The following is a 22,099-nucleotide window of genomic DNA, read 5'->3' on the forward strand; positions in this document are numbered from 1 at the left end:
GAAAGGTTCTGAGCAGGAAAACGACCGGCAAGGCGACGGGGGTCTGTAAGGGCCAAAGCAGAAAGGCTGGGCCCGAACCTGCCTCACAGAGATTTTAACCGGAAACGAACGCTGACGCCCGTGACCCGCACCGACTGGGCTCCGAACGTCTTATGGCCACGCCGCGAGAGGCGACAGGGACGAACTCCCAGCGAGAGGGATGAGTGGTTTCAAAGATTTTACCTTATCAGGTGCCCCCGAAACCTGGGTGGGGAGGCGGGGCCCGAGGAGCCGCTCCAGGGCAAGAACCAGAAAAATGGAGACTCACTCATCCGAGCGCAACCGTTGCTCCGGGAAATCGGCTTCCGGGTCTGCAGGAAAGCGCGCATGCGCATGGGTCTCGTCGGTCAGCCGGGGCGCTCTCAGGGCGGAGCCGGGGCGGTTGCGGAAGCGGCGGGTGTGGGCGGGACCCCGGCGCGCTGGGTAGCCTGCCCTGCACCACACGGGGGCCTGCCGTTTGGTCTTCTGTTTGTCCTTCCTGCCCCGCGGTTTCGGGTTCTGCTTTTGGATTCCTTCCAGTCCCGCTGGTGTCGTTTGGAGCCAGGCTGGGCACAAGGTTAGGGAAGGGTGGGCCGCTTCTGTTGGGAGTGGTGGTATTTGACAAGTTGATCACGGTGCCCATGGAAACATTTTTAGCGAGCGGTGGAGATTGGCCTCCAGCGGGAGAGGCAGAGCAGCGATGCTACCTGGGGCCGGGGGGTCCTCGTGGGGCGACTGAGACCCGGACAGTGACAGCTCCTTGTTTAATGAAGTTAAAGCCGGGTGGTCAGTATCGGTGATGGACGCTAGAATGCGACATGCAAAACTCTTCTGTGGGGAATGTGCAGTTTGGTACTAGTTGTAATTTTCACTGAACTGTCACTTCTTCTCCCCATTGGCCCTTCTGGTCTCCTGGGGGTTCCAGGCCAGGCTCTGGGCTGTGGGGGGTGAGGGTTGGCACATTGCTTTAAAGAAGCAAACATTTCTGCCTCTATGGGTTATCAATTTTTCTCTCTTTATTTGATATTGGAATCCACACCTTCGAGGTGAATTATAAATCCAAACGCCTTTGAGACCTACCAGATGGCACCTGTATTTTGCTTAACCTTTAATTACTAAATATCATTGCAATTTTAGTTTAAAATTTTTTTCACTTCTTTTGGAAGACTAGTTTTTACTTGAAAATTAGATTTTTAAATATGTATTTATTTTGTGGGAGAGTACAGGGGCAAGTGCAAGCAAGGGAGGGGCAGAGAGCTAGATCTAGAAACCCAAGCAGGCTCTGAGCAGAGCCCTCTGCCCACCCCCCACTACCCCCACTCTGGGCTGGATCTCACAAATCCTGAGGTCATGACCTGAACCAAAACCAAGAGTCTGAGGCTTAATTAACCAACTGAGCCAGCCAGGTGCCTAGAAAATTAGATGATTGTAACTGATCGCTTCGTTTTCTGTTCCTGAATGCTTCGTTTGAAGTGCAGTTAACGTAGCTTCTAAAATGTGTACTCTTTCAGAGATACTTAACTTTTCCTAGTACTGATGAAATACTGGTTTTGAAATATTTCCAGAGACATGTGGTAAGGATGTCTGTTCTTTACGTGAATAATACAAGCAAATAGTAAAGCTAGTTTTTCACATCTTCAGTAGCATCATATACACTCTTAATAATTTTTAATACGAAATATGCAAGTTAATAGCTCCTCTTCTGTTTCCTGTGGAAATTCTGAAGGTGGTGCTGGCTGCATTTGCTTTTCACACCCTCTCTGTTATGTGACTGCCCCCTCCAGTGCTTAAATCTCTGCAAGGAGTGAATGAACAAATGACTACACATTGTTTAACAGTTTACAATAATTTATAGGTATCTTGTCATTTTAGAGGGCTGTGTATTCTTTCTGCAGCATGCAGAGATGACCTGGGACACAATGAGGTCAGGACTCCAGAGAACAAAAGGGCTGATTGTTAAAACAAAACAAAACAGAAAACAAACATGGAGTGATTAGATCAGAGGGGTTCATGACCCACCAACTGGGGTTTTCAGAGAGAGCCAAATAAAAAGGTTGAAGAGAGAGCATAAAACGATACAAAGGTGCTTATCAAGACAAGGATGCCTTGGGTAGCCCTCACTTCTGGGGAAATTCTGGAGATGTTGTCCTGTGAATGTGCTGGACCCACTGCTTGTATCTTAAGAGCTCGAAAACTATGGAGTTGCTGGCCCAGATCGTGAATCCCAAATGTCTGACAGTAGAGAACGTTAAAAGTAGGACATGTGCTGATTGTGTGATCTTCTTATTCAGCACCCCCAGTCATATTTCTATATAATGTTTCCACTGTTCATTGTCAGTCACAAGAAGAAAGTGGTATTTGCCAGCACAGTTAGGATCCAGCCGCTGGTTGTTAGGCACACAGAGCTTTTATTTTAAGTTCTATCATCTTGGAGTTCCTGGGGCCATCGTGATGTCCTGGAAGACACTCAAGAAGCAGGTGGTGCCAATGGATACACCAGTGGCCACTCGGAACATACAAAACAAGTTGCATCAAAACTCAACGAAGATATTTTTCAAGCCAAAAGTGTTGCTGAGCAATGTCTTTAATGATGATGAGCCAGAGGTTGGCTACAGTCAGGTGCTTGAGAAGCAGGTCTTAGGAAGGTATTTAATCATTTTTAATTATTTTTTACTGTATAGACTTCTCTTTTGTTTGACCTTTATCCCGCTGTAGGATGTGAAGAATAAGAACACTTATTGTCATTTTGGTAGGAATCCCCATTTACCAAATGCCAAGCATTAATAATGTTATACCTACTGTAGTTTTTGCTGGGTATTAACTTTTCTTATGCACTTTGGCATACTTCTGAATTTTTAACTTCACTGATCTAATAGTCTGTTCATAAATAAACATCTCATAAGGATAACCATACTCATTTTGGGTTTTTAAAAGAGTTTTTGTGTGTATTGTTTTTTGTTCAATATTCTATAAGATTTTTGCAGTTAACATTGTTAGTTCAAAAAACTGGCTGATGGTATGTATGTCAGGATCCAATTAAATTTATAAGTTACTTTAAGAAGAATTGACCTTTTTATAATATTGAGTTTTTCTACCCAGGAACATGATGTAAATTTACTTTCATTTATTTCTACTTTCATGTATTTCAGGAATGTTTTATTTTTTCACCATATTTTGTTAGATTCATTCCTAGTTAGTATATTTCATTTTTTAAAGTTACTTGTTTTTTTATTTAGAGTGCAAGAGAAAGAGAGAGGGTAGGAAGAGGGAAGGGGGGTGGAATTCCAATCAGTCTCCATGCTCAGCATGGAGGTGGATGTATCACTCCCTGGGCTGAAACCAGGAGTTGGCCACTCAACTGACTGAGACACACACCCACGTGCTCGTATTTCATTTTAGGATACACTATTTTTTGTTTTCTTTTGTTATTTATTTGTTTATTTTTATTTTTTTCATTTACATCTAAGTTAGTTAGCATATAGTGCAACAGTGATTTCAGGAATAGATTCCTTTATGCCCCTTACCCATTTAGCCCATCCCCCCTCCCACAACCCCTCCTGTAACCCTCTGTTTCTTCTCCATATTTAAGAGTCTCTTATGTTTTGTCCCCCTGTTTTATATTATTTTTGCTTCCCTTCCCTGTGTTCGTATGTTCTGTGTCCTAAAGTCCTCATATGAGTGAAGTCATGATATTTGTCTTTCTGACTAATTTCACTTAGCATAATACCATCTAGTTCCATCCACGAAGTTGCAAATGGCAAGATTTCATTCTTTTTGATTGCCAGTAATACTCCATCGTGTGTGTGTGTGTGTGTGTGTGTGTGTATGGCACATCTTTATCCATTCATCTATCGATGGACATTTGGGCTCTTTCCATACTTTGACTATTTTTGATAGTGCTGCTATAAACATTGGGGTGCATGTGCCCCTTCGAAACAGCATACCTGTATCCCTTGGATAAATACCTAGTAGTGCAATTGCCTGGTCGTAGGGTAGTTCTATTTTTAGTTTTTTGAGGAGCCTCCATACTATTTTCCAGAGTGGCTGCACCAGCTTGCATTCCCACCAGCAGTGCACAAGAGATCCTCTTTCTCCACATCCTCACCAGCATCCATTGTTGCCTGAGTTGTTAATGTTAGCCATTCTGGCAGGTGTGAGGTGGTATCTCATTGTGGTTTTGATTTATAGTTCCCTGATGGTGAGTGATGTTGAGCATTTTTTCATGTATCAGTTGGCCATCTGGATGTCTTCTTTGGAAAAGTGTCTATTCATGTCTTTATTTCTTCACTGGATTATTTGTTTTTTGGGTGTTGAATTTGATAAGTTCTTTATAAATTTTGGATATTAACCCTCTGATATGTCATTTGCAAATATCTTCTCCCATTCCATCAGTTGCCTTTTAGTTTTGCTGATTGTTTCCTTCTCTGTGCAGAAGGTTGTTATTTTGGTGAGGTCCCAGTAGTTCATTTTTGCTTTTGTTTCCCTTGCCTCCAGAGACATGTTGAGTAAGAAGTTGCTGCGGCCAAGATCAAAGAGGTTTTTGCCTGGTCTCTCATCGAGGATTTTGATGGCTTCCTGTCTTACATTGAGGTCTTTCATCCATTTTGAGTTTATTTTTGTGTATGGTATAGGAAAGTGGTCCAGGTTAATTCTTCTGCATGTTGCTATCCAGTTTTCCCAGCACCACTTGCTGAAGAGACTGTCTTTATTCCATTGGATATTCTTTCCTGTTTTGTCAAAGATTAGTTGGCCATATGTTTGTGGGTCCATTTCTGTGTTTTCTATTCTGTTCCATTGATCTGAGTGTCTGTTTTTATGCCAGTAACGTACTGTCTTGATGATTACAGCTTTGTAATACAGCTTGAAGTCTGTAGGTTACACTATTTTTTAAAAAATGTTTATTATTTTTGAGAGAGCACAAGTCCAAGAGGGGCAGATGGAGAGAGGGAGACACAGAATCTGAAGCAGGCTCCAGGTTCTGAGCTGTCAGCACAGAGCCCGACTCATGGCTCAAACCAAGGAACCAAGAGATCGTGGCCTGAGCCCAAGTCAGCCACTGAACTCACTGAGCTACCCAGGCACCCCTATTTTATGTTATACCCTTGTAATTGCTGGCCCTGCTACTATAACTTGTAAATGATCGTTTGTTGTATAACAGCTATTGTACAAAAATATTCTATTCTATGTATAGGGTTGCCTGTGGGGCTCAGTTGGTGGAATGTGCAACTCTTCAACTTGGGATCATGAGTTTGAGCCCCATGTTGGGTGTAGAGATTACTTAAAAACAAAATCTTTAAAACAAATAGTCTATGTGCAAAAAGGCTATCGTTTTTCTGTATCAGTACTATAGCCTATTAGCTTACTGAATTATTTTTCAAAGTGGATTTTTCTAGGAGTTCCTTTGTGTTTCCAGAGGCATACTTGTATCATTTGCAAACATAGTTCTACATCCTTCTTTCTCATTCCTATGCCATTTTAAGTTGCCCTGGCTAAACCTCCAACAAAATGACAAATATATACAACCGGTGACCATGTACTTTTTTAGTGTGGTTTTCTGGCCTTAGTGGATATATCTAGCACTTCCCTATGAGCAAGACGAAGACTTTGTTTTGTCAAGTTGGGAAAGATCCTAAAGAATTTCCTAATTTCACGTGTTTTGATGTAACATTCTTACATGATGAATTCCTCCAAATAATGTTTTTGTAACTATGAGTAAGATTTCTTGATTTCTCTTCATAAATGTGATACAGTATATTAATGAGTTTCCTAATAGTGAATCATCCTTGAATTTTAGGCACAAATTCTTTGCTATCATATTTTTATATGATTTTTCAGGGGTTTTGGCTATATTTATTTTACATGGTACCATCTGTCAGAAGAGGTAACATCTTTCTGTGGTATTCTTTTTGGTACAAACTAGGATGTTTCAGTATCAGAATTTTATGTGACGTATAAAGATAATTTGGAAATTTTACTTCCTCTCTGATGCTCTTGAGTAAGTAGCATTAGCTTATCTGCTATATAAAAGAGTGGAAGAATCTGGCTGCTAATGTGATCCGGGTGCTTTAATTTATGAGGGACTCTGATAAATGTCTTCCTCTTCTCTATGGATATTGGTGTGTTTGGACTCCTTATCTTACTGAAGTCAATTTTGATAAAATGTATTTTCTTAGAAAATGTTCATTTTATATAGGCTTTCTAGTTAATTTGTTTTGAGTTGGGGAAGCAGGACAAATATTTAATTTCATTTCTTGGCATCATGTTCTTTATTTGCATTTATTGAAAATTTTGAATGTATTGCACTTATTGAAAATTTTAAAAATAGAAAATCCTTCTTGGGTCATTTGGAGAATTCTTTCTTTCTGCCCATAAGTTAAATGGTGGCGGTAGTTGTGTCTGAGGATTAACAAAAAATTAGACTGGGGTAAGAGAAATTCTCAGGGAAGCACAGAATCCAGTGAGGCACATATGCTTCTCCACTGGTCTTTCATGGCTCAGACCTCAGCATTTCCTCCTTCCATGGGACACCCTGTCTGCTTCCAAGAATAATGGAAAAGGAAGAGTTGCTCTCAAACACTCCAACTATTTCTTTGGATACGCTCACTAGAAACTTCTAATAGATCCTGGTAATTAAAGAATTTTTCAGAACCATTCTCAGCTCCCCAAGTGTTGAACCAACATTGTCACTACAGCTGACATGTTGATGGCAATTCTTTGGGGAGGTGAGGTCACAGAATCACTAACCTCTATCTCAGGGTTTGGCTTCCTCCCTCCCACACATGCTTTGCCTGCTACTTTACACCCAGCTCCCAGTTCTTGTGGCAGGAAGGAGTCTATGAGTATCTTCTAGTTTAGTCTCTAAGGTTAGGAGATGCAGTAGGAATCTGGGTAGGTGAGCATGTCTGGGAAAAGAATCTTCCGGCACAGGCTGAGCTTGTGAGAGAGACTGCTCAATCAGTGCATGACTGCTGCTAACGTAATTTAACAAAATCCTCATTGACGGGGTTCTTTGTGTTTGATCCAAGTGCGCTCAGAGTCTGAATTTTAAGATACTTCAAGATTATAATTTCAGGGGGCACCTGGGTGGCTCAGTCATTGAAGCATCCAACTGTTGATCTCAGCTCAGGTCTTGATCTTGGGGTCATAAGTTCAAGCCAGTGCTGGGAATTGACAGCCTACTTTAAAAAAAAAAAAAAAAAAAAGATTATACTTTCAGAATTGATCTGCCATACAGTGTGCAAGGGTCACAGAGACATTTTCAGGACCAATAATGTGATTTCTCTAAAGGCATGTGTGTGTGATAATGAGTATGATGGAACTAATTGAAATACAGTAGAAACAGTTGTCTGAATGGGAATTGCTGAAATTTATTCTTCTGTAACTTGAGTATGATGCGCTAAATAGAGAGAGTAAATATGTCTCTACTGAAAAATCTCTGTGGTCTCTTGATCAGTGAGACAATCTTCTTTCCTAAAATAAGGAAAGGTCCTTTAAAAAAAAACTAACGTCACTATAGAGGGTTTTAAAGAGCAAAAGATTAAGGACTTTATTTTTATATATTAATTTAATTTTAATATGATGGATTAATTTAAAAATATAATCCCATCAAGGAAAAAAGCAATATTAAGCTATATTTCTTCTGCTTTAAAATCATTTCAATACTATTCCCAACTCACTACTCACTTCTCTTGATTTTCAATTTATTAAATGCCCAAGATTCCAAGTCTTCAAATTCCATTTTGCATGTTTGTATTATACTTTAATTGCATTTTCAAATCAAATATTAGTTCAAGTTTCAGTTTGTTTATTCTAAAATAACAAACATACACTGATTAATATGTATTTAAATAGGATTAATATTTTCTGCCCTAATACGCTTTATCACTATGTGAGTTTTATGTCCCATATATTAGCACACAGTGCAGTTCTGCACAATAATTTCTCTTACGGATATCATTGTACCTTTGGTCCAGGCAAAAAATGAAATGAGTTTTCTGCTGCCATCCTGACATTTGTCTACATTACATAAATCAGATTGGCTCATATAAAATTGTTCGGTGCATCTATAATTTATTAAAGCCTTTGAAACTTTGCTCCTTAGTTATATTGGTCAAAAAGAACACTTTAAAAAAGTGGGAAATGATCAAACCAGGTTTATTAAGGAAAATAAATTTAAAATATGAGAAGGTGTCTGTGTGTATGTATATACCCATGACGAGTTTCCTGGCATAGTATAGTACAGTAGGAAACATTCATGTCATTGAAACTAGGCTACCCAGGTTCAAATCCTGATTCTACTTCTATTTAGATGAATCATTTAACTTCCCGTGGCTAAATTCTCCTCATCCACAGAATGAGAGTAATGTTAGTTCCTAACTCATAGGGTTGTGAATATTATGTAAGTTACAATAGGGAAAGCAGTAATAACAGTGACCCACACATTATAAGTGCTATTAAAAGACACACATGTAACTTGGGAAATCTCTTAACGAAAGACAATATAGTTTAGATGTTCATTCTCAGGGAACAGGAGAGATAAGGTGAGATTTTATTTTCCATGAAAGTGTAGCCTGAAATTCATACTTTAATGCAGAACTCTCTGCCTGTGAATTTGAATATTGAGTTCTGGACAATGACAGAATGGTTTCAGTGCATTTGAATATAGCAGTGATCTTCCTATCCCAGATAGTCATTGGAATCCTGATCAGTTTCTCACTCTTCTATCATTAGATGTCCCTTTGCTGCAGAGGATGCGAGCCGAGATCCACAAAGTTCGTTCTCAGGCACCTGAGTGTAGCCAACTCCTTGCCCATTCTCTCTAGAGGAATCCCAGAGACCATGGCAGCTCTAGGGCTGAAACATTTCACCATTTGTTATGGATGCTACGTTCTTTTATATGTTCACGGAGTGGCCAGAGGTATGTCCCTTTGTTCCACCTGCCCCTTGAGTGTCTTCCAGGCCATCACGATCAGCCTTGGGAACTTCAGGTGGGCAGAGCTTAAAGTGAAAACTCCAAAGTACATTGGCCCCTGCAGTATCCTATGCGGGGGTGTTCTGCATGTTGGTAAACATGTTTTTTCCTATTTATATGGCTGGTAAATGGAACAACAAAACTATTATCCAAAAAAAGTGATTTGGGATATTGTTGTGTTTCACAGTGTAGAGACAAGATCACAGGCTCGTTAGATGCAGCAGTGATATTTTCCATACATTTTGTTTTTGGGACACATGACCCTGCCCAGCAACTCCTTGGTTTTTCTTATTCACTGGCACAGAGGGTCCAATGCATCCATAAGAGCAATCTGTCCCCCACCAAGCCCTCCAGTGAGACCGTGAGACCAGAGCCACCCAAAGCATCCTTGTTTTGGTGTCCACCTTTGTATCGTTTTATGCCATTTTGTCCATCATTTGTGTTTACTTGGCTCTCTTGAATAATTCTAGTTGGTGGCTGGTGAATATCACTGTACTAATCGCTGCATGTTTTTCAACTATTAGTCCTTTTGTTCTCATGAACCATGACCCCAGCATATTCAGGCTGTGTGTACTGTGTCTGCTGTGGAAGAAATACATAATTCCCTCATCTCATCATGGAAATATAATAGTCTTCCACCAGTTCAGCCATGGATGCCCTGAGACCTCAAATAATATTAAGAACAAATATGTTCCAGTTTCCATGCAGAGAGAGAGGTGAATGAGACCCACTGACACCAGCCTGATATGAAATAATAAAGATCATGGTACAAGAAATCCTCTATAATTAATATGTGTGTGCTTATATAGTTGTATTTTTATTAATGGTAACAGTGGAGAAGTTAAGATTCCATAAAACAGTCCTGAAATAATGTGAACATACTGGAAATATCTTTGGATGTGTAACTTTCATATTGAGATATTAAATTTTCCCAAGATGTACCTGAGAGTGGAATTGTAAATCCTGATTTCTGACGCAAATGGCCTGGGGTGAAGGTGGAGGGAAAACTAGGTTTTACTTATTGTTGGCTTTGGAGGCTATGTTGTGAATATTATGCCTCATATCTAAGAGATATTGGGAATGTTTGAAATATGATAACATTTATGGAGCAAGATGAGTGCTTTAATTAAAATATTTTCTGGTCAACGTTTGAAGAGTAAACTGCGGGAGACAAAGAGGAACATAGGAAGAGGTGTCAGCTGAATTTTAGAAAGGGTGCAGGTGCAGCCAGTAAACAGATTGCGTATGTGGGAAAAGACTGAATGACTTTTGAGATGTTTACAAGGTAGACTGTTCTGTGTTAAATCTTGATGGCAGTTGGCTGTGTTGGTGAGAAAGAGATTTCAAGATGGACTTCTGCTTTTCCAGCTTGAGGTTATGGAGGACCATTTCATCAAGCTTGGTGGGTTGGTGCAGGAGACGAGTAGCAATTTGAAGGTGGAGTATATGAACATATTTTGTTTAACAAGGGATAGTATCAATTTTGAAATCACCACCAGGGCAATATAGACAGCACTGAAAGGAAACAAAGATATTAACTAAAACATAGAACTATTTTAGGGGGGCCTGGCTGGCTCAGCCAGTAGAGTATGCGTCTTTTAGTCTCTAGATGGTGACTTTGAGCCCGTTATTGGGTGTAGAGATTAATTAAAAATAAAAAATTTAAAGAATAAAGATTTCAGGGGCACCTGGGTGGCTCAGTCAGTTGGGCATCTGACTTTGGCTCAGGTCACAACCTCGCAGTTTGTGAGTTTGAGCCCCGCATCTGGCTCTGTGCTGACAGCTCTGTTTCTGTTCCACCCCTGCTCGCGCTCTCTCTCTCTCTCTCTCACTCTCTCTAAACTAACGAAACTCTAAAAAATGTTTTTAAAGAAATATTTTAATCTAATTGTTAATAAATCATAAGCACTTGCAAGGTTTTTTTAGATAAATATTTTAGTTCGGAATAACTTGAGATTTTCAGAAAATTTGTAAAGATAACATTGAGAGTTCCAAAATGTCGCTCACCCAGTACCCTAAATGCTGCCATCTTAACTTTATCATTGTTCATTTGTCAAAACTAAGGAACCAACATCGGCATGTCACAGTCAGACTTTATTTACATTTCAACTGTTTTAACACGTTCGTTTTTCCCTATCAACATCCAACCCAGGATATCACATACATGGAACTGTCCTGTCTCCCCCAGTCTCCTCTGCTCAGTGACATGTTCTCACACTTTCCTTGTTTTTCATCACACGTTTGAGGTGTACTGGTCCCTCACATTTTAGAATGCCTCTAAAGTTGAATTTCTCAGACGTTTTCTTTTTCTTTTCCTTAAGTTTATTTATTTGATAGGGAGGACAGGGGGGCAGAAAGAGGGAAAGAAAGAATCCCGAGCAGGCTCCACGCGGTCAGCGCAGGGCCTGACCTGGAACTTGATCCCACTAACTGTGAGATCATGACCTGAGTTGAAATCAAGAGTCAGTCACTCGACCAGCTGAGCCACCCAAGCGCCCCTGAAGTTGTTCTCCTGAATAGACTGGGTTTATGGATTCTTGAGAAGAATATCACATCTCATCACGGCATACAGTCTGAGAGGTTTCATGCAATTAACACGAGTTACCTTGGATGATGTTAATCGTGATCAGTTAGTTAAGGTCATGTTCACCAGACTCCTCCACTGTAAAATTACCATGCGTGCCTTTCCATACTCTATTCTTTGGGAAACTCTAAACACAGCCCACAGTCAAGTGAGGGGGCGGTGGGGGACGATGGTACTTGAGGGTAGGGGTGTGCTGTTGAACTAAGCTCCACATCCTGGAGGGCTAAGTAGCCCAATTTATTATCTGCCATTCTTCTGTGTGGAAGCTGTGTCACTTCTCCTTCATTTATGTGTTTATTCAATTGGTTACTCATATCAGCATGAACTCATTTATACTTATTTTATACCTTGTGTTATACTTCAATGCTCTGCAAATTATTTAGTTGCTTAGATTGTTCAAGCTTTGGTCATTGGAAGCTGTGGTATAAAGTACACTCAGGGGGCGCCTGGGTGTCTCCATCAGTGAAGCATTCAATTTCAGCTCAGGTCATGGTCTCACAGCTTGTGGGTCCAAGCCCCCCATTGGGCTCTGTTTTGATAGATCAGAACCTGGAGACTCCTTCGGATTCTGTGTCTCCCTCTCTCTCTGCCCCTCCCACTCTTGTGTGCGTGCATGCACTCTTTCTCCCAAAAATAAACATGAACACACACACACACTCACCTGGTCTTTGTCTCAGGTTCCTGGCTCAGAGCTTCAGAAACCTTTAAGAATTCCTAAGTGGTAGGCGTGTCCTTATTACACTAAGGAGGCAACTCTGGGCAAGGGTTCCCCACAGAACTTCAAAATGGGGGACTGGACACCTCTGAAAGACCAACTATGTGATTGGGTGGAAACGCTTAGCAGCCCAACCCCTAGGGAGAGGAAGGAGGCTGACTGGGGATTGAGTTCAGTCATGTGGCCAATGATTTAATCAACCAAGTCTGGGTAGTGAAGCCCTGATTAAACACCTGGAGTTGCTCCTGGGAGCTTCTTTGTGGGGGACAAAAGCTACTGTATGGGCAGTCCTCCCAAACTTTGCCCTGTGGATGCCTTCATGTGGCTCTTTACTGCTATCCTTTACAATAACATGTGAAATGACAAAACTAAAACAATTTAGTAACAAGTTTGCTGTCTTTTATTCCAGGGAAGACAACCCTTGATTTGGGGAGGACAGAGCCTCCCATGCAGGGAATGGAGTGCTCTTTCTGATGGATTTGGGGCAAGATTGACTTTTAGAAGAGGCAGTGCAGAAACAGAACATGTTTGGCTAGGAGGTCGGGGATTTCCTTAGAAGAACAGAACTGCTATTTTCCAGTATAAGGTCGGCCAGCTGAAACTGAGTTAGAGGTCTGTGATTGGTATATATTAGGTTTCTTTGCTGATGTTTCACATAAGAGCAGGCTGGTTTAGATTTGTGATGTGGGTCGGGCACCTGGGGTGGCCTCCATTTTTTGTGTCCCAATATACCAAATAACTTTATCAAGGATTATCACACATATAGCACTTTCCGAGTTCTGTGAGTCTTCCCTGCAAATATTGAACAAGAGGGGATCAGAGGAAGCCTTAAATTTGTAGTTGGCTGGAGATGCATGGGAGGTTTGGGAATGCCTGACTTGTGACTGGTGTCTGAAGTGGGGGGAGTCCCAGGTAGGACTTTGTCCTTAACTTGTGGGGTCTCTACTAACACCAGATAAATTCAGAATTATATTGAATTGAAGGACACCCAGTTGGTATCAGAGATTTGGTAACAGGAGGCAGGAGCTCTTTCAGGTTTGGCTATTACATCCCTTTGATATGTCCCCATTTTTTTTTTTTATTACTTCCTTACTCTTAACATTCTGCCACTACAAGATCCCCCAGGCCCCCAGGCTCATCTTGTATTTTCCCTGCTCCTGCCACAGAATCAGCCACAACTCCAAGGAGCCTTTTTTTTTTTTTTTTTTTTTTTTTTTTAGAGAATAGTGTTAGAAACCAAGATGTGGGTGCTGAGTGTTCTCCTTGCTACTGGAATGTCATTGCTCTTAGACTCTCTGAGTAGAACGACCTGGGAATTACCTGTCCTCACACAGATCTAGTTTTCTCTTTCCCATTTTATTTACTTACCTACAGCTAACTGCTCTCATACTGATGTCCCTGACTCTGTTCCCATACTTCAGGGTTCATTTTAGCCTTTCCCCCTTGCTTTTCTGTATCTGTCTATATTTACCAAGTACTATGGCATCATATGCCTTTGAAGAGTTTTGCATCTGTTTCTCCATGTTCCCACGCTCTCTGCACACTACCTATAACCTCCTCCCTCTGGCCTCCTTTGGACCCTACTCTATCACACGCCTGTAACCTTCCAAATATGCCCTATTCACCTGCCCCTGCAGTGCTCACAGCAGTTTATTTTTTTTTTTTAACGTTTATTTATTTTTGAGACAGAGAGAGACAGAGCATGAACGGGGGAGGGGCAGAGAGAGAGGGAGACACAGAATTGGAAGCAAGCTCCAGGCTCTGAGCCATCAGCTCAGAGCCCGACGTGGGGCTCGAACTCACGGACCACGAGATCGTGACCTGAGCTGAAGTCGGACGCTCAACCGACTGAGCCACCCAGGCGCCCCGCAGTGCTCACAGCAGTTTAAGATACTGTATGTGGTAAATGTCATCTTTCAGGGTTGTTGCAGGGATGGAAGAAGTAAAAAAAGGTGGAAAGTGCCCCCCATTTTCAGGCATCCAAGGTCAGGAGATGCCTGTATTCTTCCAACATGTGAGGACATTGTCGAGACACACATGTGCATGCAGACTCTTTGAATGTAATTACATACACAGAACTGGCAATGCGGGAGTACAGGCGAGTGTGTGTAAATGTGAGTGTGTGCTTGTATTTGATGAGTGCATGCACAAATGTGAGTTTGCTACGGAGTCTGTGAGTGTGAGTGTGTAAATGTAAATGGCTGTGGATTTGAATGTAGCGCATAGGCAAGTGTTTGGATCTGTGTGTAATGTTTCTGTATGTGTGTGTGTGTGTTCGTGAACTACGGGATGTCCATCATGATTCTAGTGTCTGACATGAATATGGGGAGTATTTGTGTATTTGTGTGTAGTGAAAACAAGGGCTTAATTAGGATTCTGATATCATTCTGGTAAATGTACCCCTTTGTGATTATGAAATAGATTTCATTCTCCCTGGTCATGTTATTTGGTCTTTAATTAACTTTGATCTTAATATAGCTACTCTGTTTTTAGTAGCATTTATGTTTATCTTTTGTCCAGGATTTTACTTTGTGTCCTTAATTTTTGAAGGGAATTTCCCCTAGGAAATATATTTTTGTCTGTCTTTAAAAATCCAATTGTCGGGGGCGCCTGGTTGGCTCACATGGTTATAGGTTTAAGACTCTTGATTTCAGCTCAGATCTTGATCTCGTGGGTCTTGAAATTGAGCCCAATGTTGGGGTCTAAACTGACAGCACAGAGCCTACTTGAGATTCTCTTTCAACCTCTCTCAAATAAATAAAACAAAAAAACAAACAAACAAACAAACAAAAAAAACAACCAGTGACAATGTTTGCTTTTCAATGGGGCCTTTAGACTATGTCCTTTTACAAATATTGTTATATAGATTTACATTATCTTGCTATTGCTTTCATGATGTCTCCTTTGCTCTATTCCCTCTCTTTCTGTTTTCTTTGAAATAAGTCAATTTTTACAGATGATTTTGTTTTAAATCCTTTTCTTTGGTTCAGTGGTGTTGCCTGTAATTATTTTTTGTGTGTTTGATTTAGGGGTTATTCAGTACAGCTGACCACAGTATACCTTCACGTGAGTTTATATTTCTTCATATAGAGCATCTGACCCGTCCTTTCCACATGGACTTCCAGTTCTCCACTCCTGCCCTGTGCTACCATTAGTATAGGTTTCTTTTACATATACTATAAACATATATGCTAGACTGTTAGTTTCTTAAACAGTCCACTAGTTACTAATTCTAGTGCTCTTAATTCCTTTGTGTAGATCAAGAGTCTGCCACCTACAGAACATGAGCCAAAAACAGCCTAACGTCTGTTTTTTACGTGAAGTGTAACTGGAATGCAGCCACACTCATATTTAGGAACTTTTGACCCATTAAGGGCATACTGGAAGAGTAGTAACAGAAACAGTATGGCCTACAAAGAATAAAATATTTACTGTATGTTCCTTACATAAAAGTTTGCCAACCTCACACATAGTCACATTATCTTGACATCTAAGTTAGTATAAAATTGGGATATGAAACATACTGAAAAGTCAATTTTGTAGTCAAATATTAGGCAATGGTGACACAATATTGGTCTCGACTGGAGGAGTAAGACTAGGAATAAATGGGAGTTAGTAGGTCTTGTACTCTCGAGGAAAACATGAAATATGCAATTTTGTTAGTATTCAATTTGCAAGTACAGTATCTCATTTGATGTTAAAAATTTGTTTGATGATATTGGCATTGAAGAAACAACTAAGGCGTAAAATACCCACCAAATATTACTTGATACATGTTCTTAAGTGAAGTAGCAATAAACCCCTGGCTGGCTTCAGGGATAGACAACAGGAAAAGTATATATCTTAATAAGTACTGGGATCAAATCCCTCAGACAGTTTTGACAAATGGAATTTACTATCTTTCCATTAATTCATTACCCCATCCCACTGCTGTATTCTCTCATTAGTGGTAAGGCTGCCATAAAGAAATAGGTCTGTGCATTCTCCAAACAGGTCATGGTTTTGGATCTATCACATACAATCTTAAGCCCTTTGGGGAATTTTGTTATTAAATTTCTTTTGTTTTGTTTTAATTTTAGTTTTAATTTTTTAAAATTTACATCCAAATTGTTAGCATATAGTGCAACAATGAATTCAGGAATAGATTCCTTAATGCCCCTTACCCATTTAGCCCATCCCCCCTCCCACAACCCCTCCAGCAACCCTCAGTTTGATCTCCACATATGAGTCTCTTCTCTTTTGTCCCACTCCCTGTTTTTATATTATTCCTGTCTCCCTTCCCTATGTTCATCCATTTTGTCTCTTAATGTCCTCACATGAGTGAAGTCATATTATTTTTGTCTTTCTCTGACTGATTTCACTTAGCATAATACCCTCCAGTTCCATCCACGTAGTTGCAAATGGCAAGATTTCATTCTTTTTGATTGCCGAGTAATACTCCATTGTGTATATATACCACATCTTCTTTATCCATTCATCCATCGATGGACATTTGGGCTCTTTCCATACTTTGACTATTGTTGATAGTGCTGCTATAAACATGGGGGTGCATGTGTCCCTTCGAAACAGCACACCTGTATCCCGTGCATAAATGCCTCGTCGTGCAATTGCTGGGTCATAGGGTAGTTCTATTTTTAGTTTTTTGAGGAATCTCCATACTGTTTTCCAGAGTGGCTGCACCAGCTTGCATTCCCACCAACAATGCAAAAGAGATCCTCTTTCTCTGCATCCTCGCCAACATCTTTTGTTGCCTGAGTTGTTCATGTTAGCCATTCTGACAGGTGTAAGGTGGTATCTCATGATGGTTTTGATTTGTATTTCCCTGATGATGAGTTATGTTGAGCATTTTTTCATGTGTCAGTTGGCCATCTGGATGTCTTCCTTGGAGAAGTGTCTATTCATGTCTTTTGCCCATTTATTCACTGGATTATTTGTTTTTTTGGGTGTGGAGTTTGATAAGTTCTTTTTAGATTTTGGATACTAACCCTTTATCTGATATGTCGTTTGCAAATATCATCTCCCATTCCATCAGTTGCCTTTTAGTTTTGCTGATTGTTATCTTCTTTGTGCAGAAGGTTTTTATTTTGTTGAGGTCCCAGTAGTTCATTTTTGCTTTTGTTTCCCTTGCCTCTGAAGACGTGTTGAGTAAGAAGTTGCTGTGGCCAAGATCAGAGTGGTTTTTGCCTGCTTTCTCCTCGAGGATTTTGATGGCTTCCTGTCTTACATTGAAGTATTTCATCCATTTTGAGTTTATTTTTGTGTATGGTATAGGAAAGTGGTCCAGGTTAATTCTTCTGCATGTTGCTGTCCAGTTTTCCCAGCACCATTTGCTGAAGAGACTGTCTTTATTCCATTGGATATTCTTTCCTGCTTTGTCAAAGTTTAGTTGGCCATACGTTTTTGGGTCCATTTCTGTGTTCTCTATTCTGTTCCATTGATCTGAGTGTCTGTTCTTGTGCCAGTACCATACTGTCTTGATGATTACAGCTTTGTAGTATAGCTTGAAGTCCAGGATTGTGATGCCTCCTTCTTTGGTTTTCTTTTTCAAGATTGCTTTGGCTATTTGGGGTCTTTTCTGGTTCCATACAAATTTTAGGGTTATTTGTTCTAGCTCTGTGAAGAATACTGGTGTTATTTTGATACAGATTGCATTGAATATGTAGATTGCTTTGGGTAGTATCAACATTTTAACAATATTTGTTCTTCCTATCCAGGAGCATGGAATCTTTTTCCATTTTTTTTTTTTTTGTGTTTTCTTCAATTTCTTTCATAAGTTTTCTATAGCTTTCAGAGTATAGAGTTTTCACTTCTTTGGTTACCTGTATTCCTAGGTATTTTATGTTTTTTGTGCATTTGTAAAGGGGATCAATCATTGATTTCTCTTTCTCTTGCTTCATTGTTGGTGAATAGGAATGCAACCAATTTCTGTGCATTGATTTTATATCCTGCAACTTTCCTGAATTCATGAATCAGTTCTAGCAGTTTTTTGGTGGAATCTTTTGGGTTTTCCATATAGAGTAGCATGTCGTCCGTGAAGAGTGAAAGTTTGGCCTCCTCCTGGCTGATTTGGATGCCTTTTATTTCTTTGTGTTGTCTGATTGCAGAGGCTAAGACTTCTGATACTATGTTGAATAAGAGTGGCAAGAGTGGACATCCCTGTCTTATTCCTGACCTTAGGGGGAAAGCTCTCAGTTTTTCCCCATTGATATTAGCGTTGGGTCATTCATATATGACTTTTATGATCTCGAGGTATGATCCTTCTATCCCTACTTTCTTGAGAGTTTTTATCAATAAAGGATGCTGTATTTTGTCGAATGGTTTCTCTGCATCTATTGAGAGGATCATATGGTTCTTGTCCTTTCTTTTATTGATGTGATGAATCACGTTAATTGTTTTGCAGATATTGAACCAGCCCTCCCTCTCAGGTATAAATCCCACTTGGTCATGGTGAATACTTTTTTTAATGTATTGTTGGAGCTGGTTGGGTAATATCTTGTTGAGGATTTTTGTATCCATGTTCATCAGGGAAATTGGTCTGTAGTTCTCCTTTTTAGTGGGGTCTCTGGTTTTGGAATCAAGGTAATACTGGCCTCATAGAAAGAGTTTGGAAGTTTTCCTTCCATTTCTATTTTTGGAACAGCTTCAAGAGAATAGGTGTTAACTCTACCTTAAATGTTTGGTAGAATTCCCCTGGAAAGCCATCTGGCCCTAGACCCTTGTTTTTTAGGAGATTTTCCATTACTAAATCGATTTCTTTACTGGTTATGGGTCTGTTCAAATTTCCTATTTCTTCCTGTTTCAGTTTGGTATATGTTTCTAGCAATTTGTCCATTTCTTTCAGATTGTCTATTTTATTGGCATATAATTGCTCATAATACTCTCTTATTATTGTTTTTATTTCTGCTGTGTTGGTTGTGATCTCTTTTCTTTCATTCTGGATTTTATTTATTTGGGTCCTTTTCCTTTTTCTTTTTGATCAAACTGGCTTAGGGTTTATCAATTTTGTTAGTTCTTTCAAAGAACCAGCTCCTGGTTTCATTGATCTGTTCTACTGTTTTTTTGTTGTTGTTTTTTCGATAGCATTAATTTCTGCTCTGATCTTTATTATTTCCTGTCGTCTGCTGGTTTTGGGTTTTATTTGCTGTTCTTTTTCCAGCTCTTTAAGGCATAAGGCTAGGTTGTGTATTTGAGATCTTTCTTCCTTCTTTAGGAGGGCCTGAATTGCTATATAGTTTCCTCTTATGACTGCCTTTGCTGTGTCCCAGAGGTTTGGGGTTGTGGTGTTATCATTTTCATTGGCTTCCATATACTTTTTAATTTCCTCCTTAGCTTCTTGGTTGGCCCATTCATTCTTTAGTAGGATGTTCTTTTGTCTCCAAGTATTTGTTACCTTTCCAAATTTTTTCTTGTGCTTGATTTCAAGTTTCATCATGTTGTGGTCTGAAAATATGCACAGTATGATCTCAATCTTTTTGTACTTGCTGAAGGCTGATTTGTGTCCCATTATGTGGTCTATTCTGGAGAACGTTCCATGTGCACTGGAGAAGAAATATGTTCTGCTGCTTTAGGATGAAATGTTCTGAATATAACTATTAAGTCCATCTGGTCCAGTGTGTCATTCATAGCCATTGTTTCCTTGTTGTTTTTGCGATTAGATCATCTGTCCATTGCTGTGAGTGGGGTGTTGAAGTCTCCTACTATTATGGTATTACTGTCAATGAGTTTCTTTATGTTTGTGTTAACATTGTGTTATGTTCTTTATGTATGTTATGTTTATGTTTGTGATTAATTGATTTATATATTTGGGTGTGCTCACATTTGGTGCATAAATGTTTACAATTGTTAGGTCTTCTTGGTGGATAGACCCCTTAATTATGATATAATGCCCTTCTTCATCTCTTGATACAGTCTCTATTTTAAAGTCTAGATTGTCTGATATAAGAATGGCTACTCCGGCTTTCTTTTGTTGACTATTAGCATGAAAGATGGTTCTCCATCCCCTTACTTTCAATCTGAAGGTGTATTTAGATGTAAAGTGGGTCTCTTGTAAACAGCATATAGATGGATCTTGTTTTCTTATCCATTCTGTTACCCTATGTCTTTTGATTGGAGCATTGAGTCCATTGACATTTAGAGTGAGTACTGAAAGATATGAATTTATTGCCACTATGTTGCATGTAGAGTTGGAGTTTCTGGTGGTGTTCTCTGGTCCTTTCTAGTCTTTGTTGGTTTTGGTATGTATGTATGTATGTATGTATGTATGTATGTATGTATGTATGTATTCATCTTTTCTCCCCTCAGAGAGTCCCCCTTAAAATTTCTTGCAGGGCTGGTTTAGTGGTCACTAACTCCTTTCGTTTTTGTTTGTCTGGGAAACTTATCTCTTCTGTCATTTTGAATGACAGCCTTCCTGGGTAGAGAGTTCTTGGCTGCATATTTTTCTGAATCAGCACATTGTATATATTCTGCCACTTCTTTCTGGCCTGCCACGTTTCTGTGGATAGGTCTTCTGCAAACTTGATCTGTCTTCCCTTGTAGGTTAAGGACTTTTTTCCCTTGCTGTTTTCATGATTCTCTCATTGCCTGAGTATCTTTTGAATTTGACTATGATAAGCCTTGTTGATGGTTGGTTGTTGTTCAATCTAATGGGAGTCTTCTGTGCTTCCTGGATTTTGATGTCTGTGTCTTTCCTCAGGTTAGGAAAGTTTTCCACTATGATTTGCTCACATAACTCTTCTACCCCTATTTCTCTCTCTTCCTCTTCTGGGACCCCTATGATTCTGATGTTGTTCCTTTTTAATGAGTCACTGATTTCTCTAATTCTTAAATCCTGCTCTTTTGACTTAATCTCTTTTTTTTCTGCTTCATTATTCTCCATCACTTTGTCCTCTATATCATTGATTCTCTGTTCTGCCTCATCCATCCTTGCTGCCATGGCATCCATTCGAGATTGCAGCTCGGTTATAGCATTTATTATTTCATCCTGACTAGCTTTTACTTCTTTTATCTCCACTGAAAGGGATTCTAGTCTATTTTTGACTCCAACTAGTATTCTTATCGTGATTCTAAATTCTGGTTCAGACATCTTTATTGCGTCTGTGTTGGTTAAGTCCCTGGCTGGCATTTCTTCCTGCTCTTTCTTTTGGGGTGAATTCCTTCATTTCCACATTTTGAAGGGAGAAAAGGAATTAATGAGGTAGAAAAAATTAAAATTAAAAAAATAAAATTTTAAAATACTAAAATTTAAAAATTAAAAACAAACACACAGAAAAAAAATCAAATAAATGATGCCATATCCTAGCTGTGTTTTGGTCTGGGTGTTGAAAGTGGCTTGATAGATTAGAGTAAAAAGGGGGAAAATAGAAAGAAAAAAAAAAGAAAGAAATCGTTTGAAAATTTGAAAACAATGAATACACTGAAGTAGACTAAATGAAATGATGGAAGTAAAATAGAACTTTTAAAAATTTACAGAAAAGTAAAAAACATAAAAAAAATTAAGGAAAAATATTTTTAATAAAAATACAAAATAAAAATGAATTTTTTCTCTTTCTGTATTCAAGAAAAAGAAAAGAAACGAAAAAGAGAAAAAAGAAAGAAAGAAAATTAAATAGTTGGACCAGCTAACAGACTGGAATATGACTGAAATTACTTTGTTTTCCCCTAGAAGTCAAACTATGAAGCGCTTTATAGTCCATAAACTAAACAGGTGGTGAGACTTATGTTCTTGAAGAGTGAGATTGGCCCAGTTCGGCGGGGCTTAGAGTAACAGCTACCTTCTCCTCTAGATGGTGCTGCTAGCCTACTGGGGTGG

General features: G+C 39.5%; 1 protein-coding gene across 1 annotated transcript in view; it reads right to left on the reverse strand.

The window, feature by feature from the left end:
• Positions 1-22,099, reverse strand: part of LOC131500139 (uncharacterized) — a 53,082-nt gene that overhangs the window by 14,631 nt on the left and 16,352 nt on the right. The window contains 2 exon segments of the mRNA XM_058708914.1: positions 308-584; positions 726-824. Coding sequence (XP_058564897.1) covers positions 308-584; positions 726-824 — 376 coding nt within the window.

This window comes from Neofelis nebulosa, chromosome 17 (assembly GCF_028018385.1).
Source record: "Neofelis nebulosa isolate mNeoNeb1 chromosome 17, mNeoNeb1.pri, whole genome shotgun sequence".
NCBI lineage: Eukaryota > Metazoa > Chordata > Mammalia > Carnivora > Felidae > Neofelis > Neofelis nebulosa.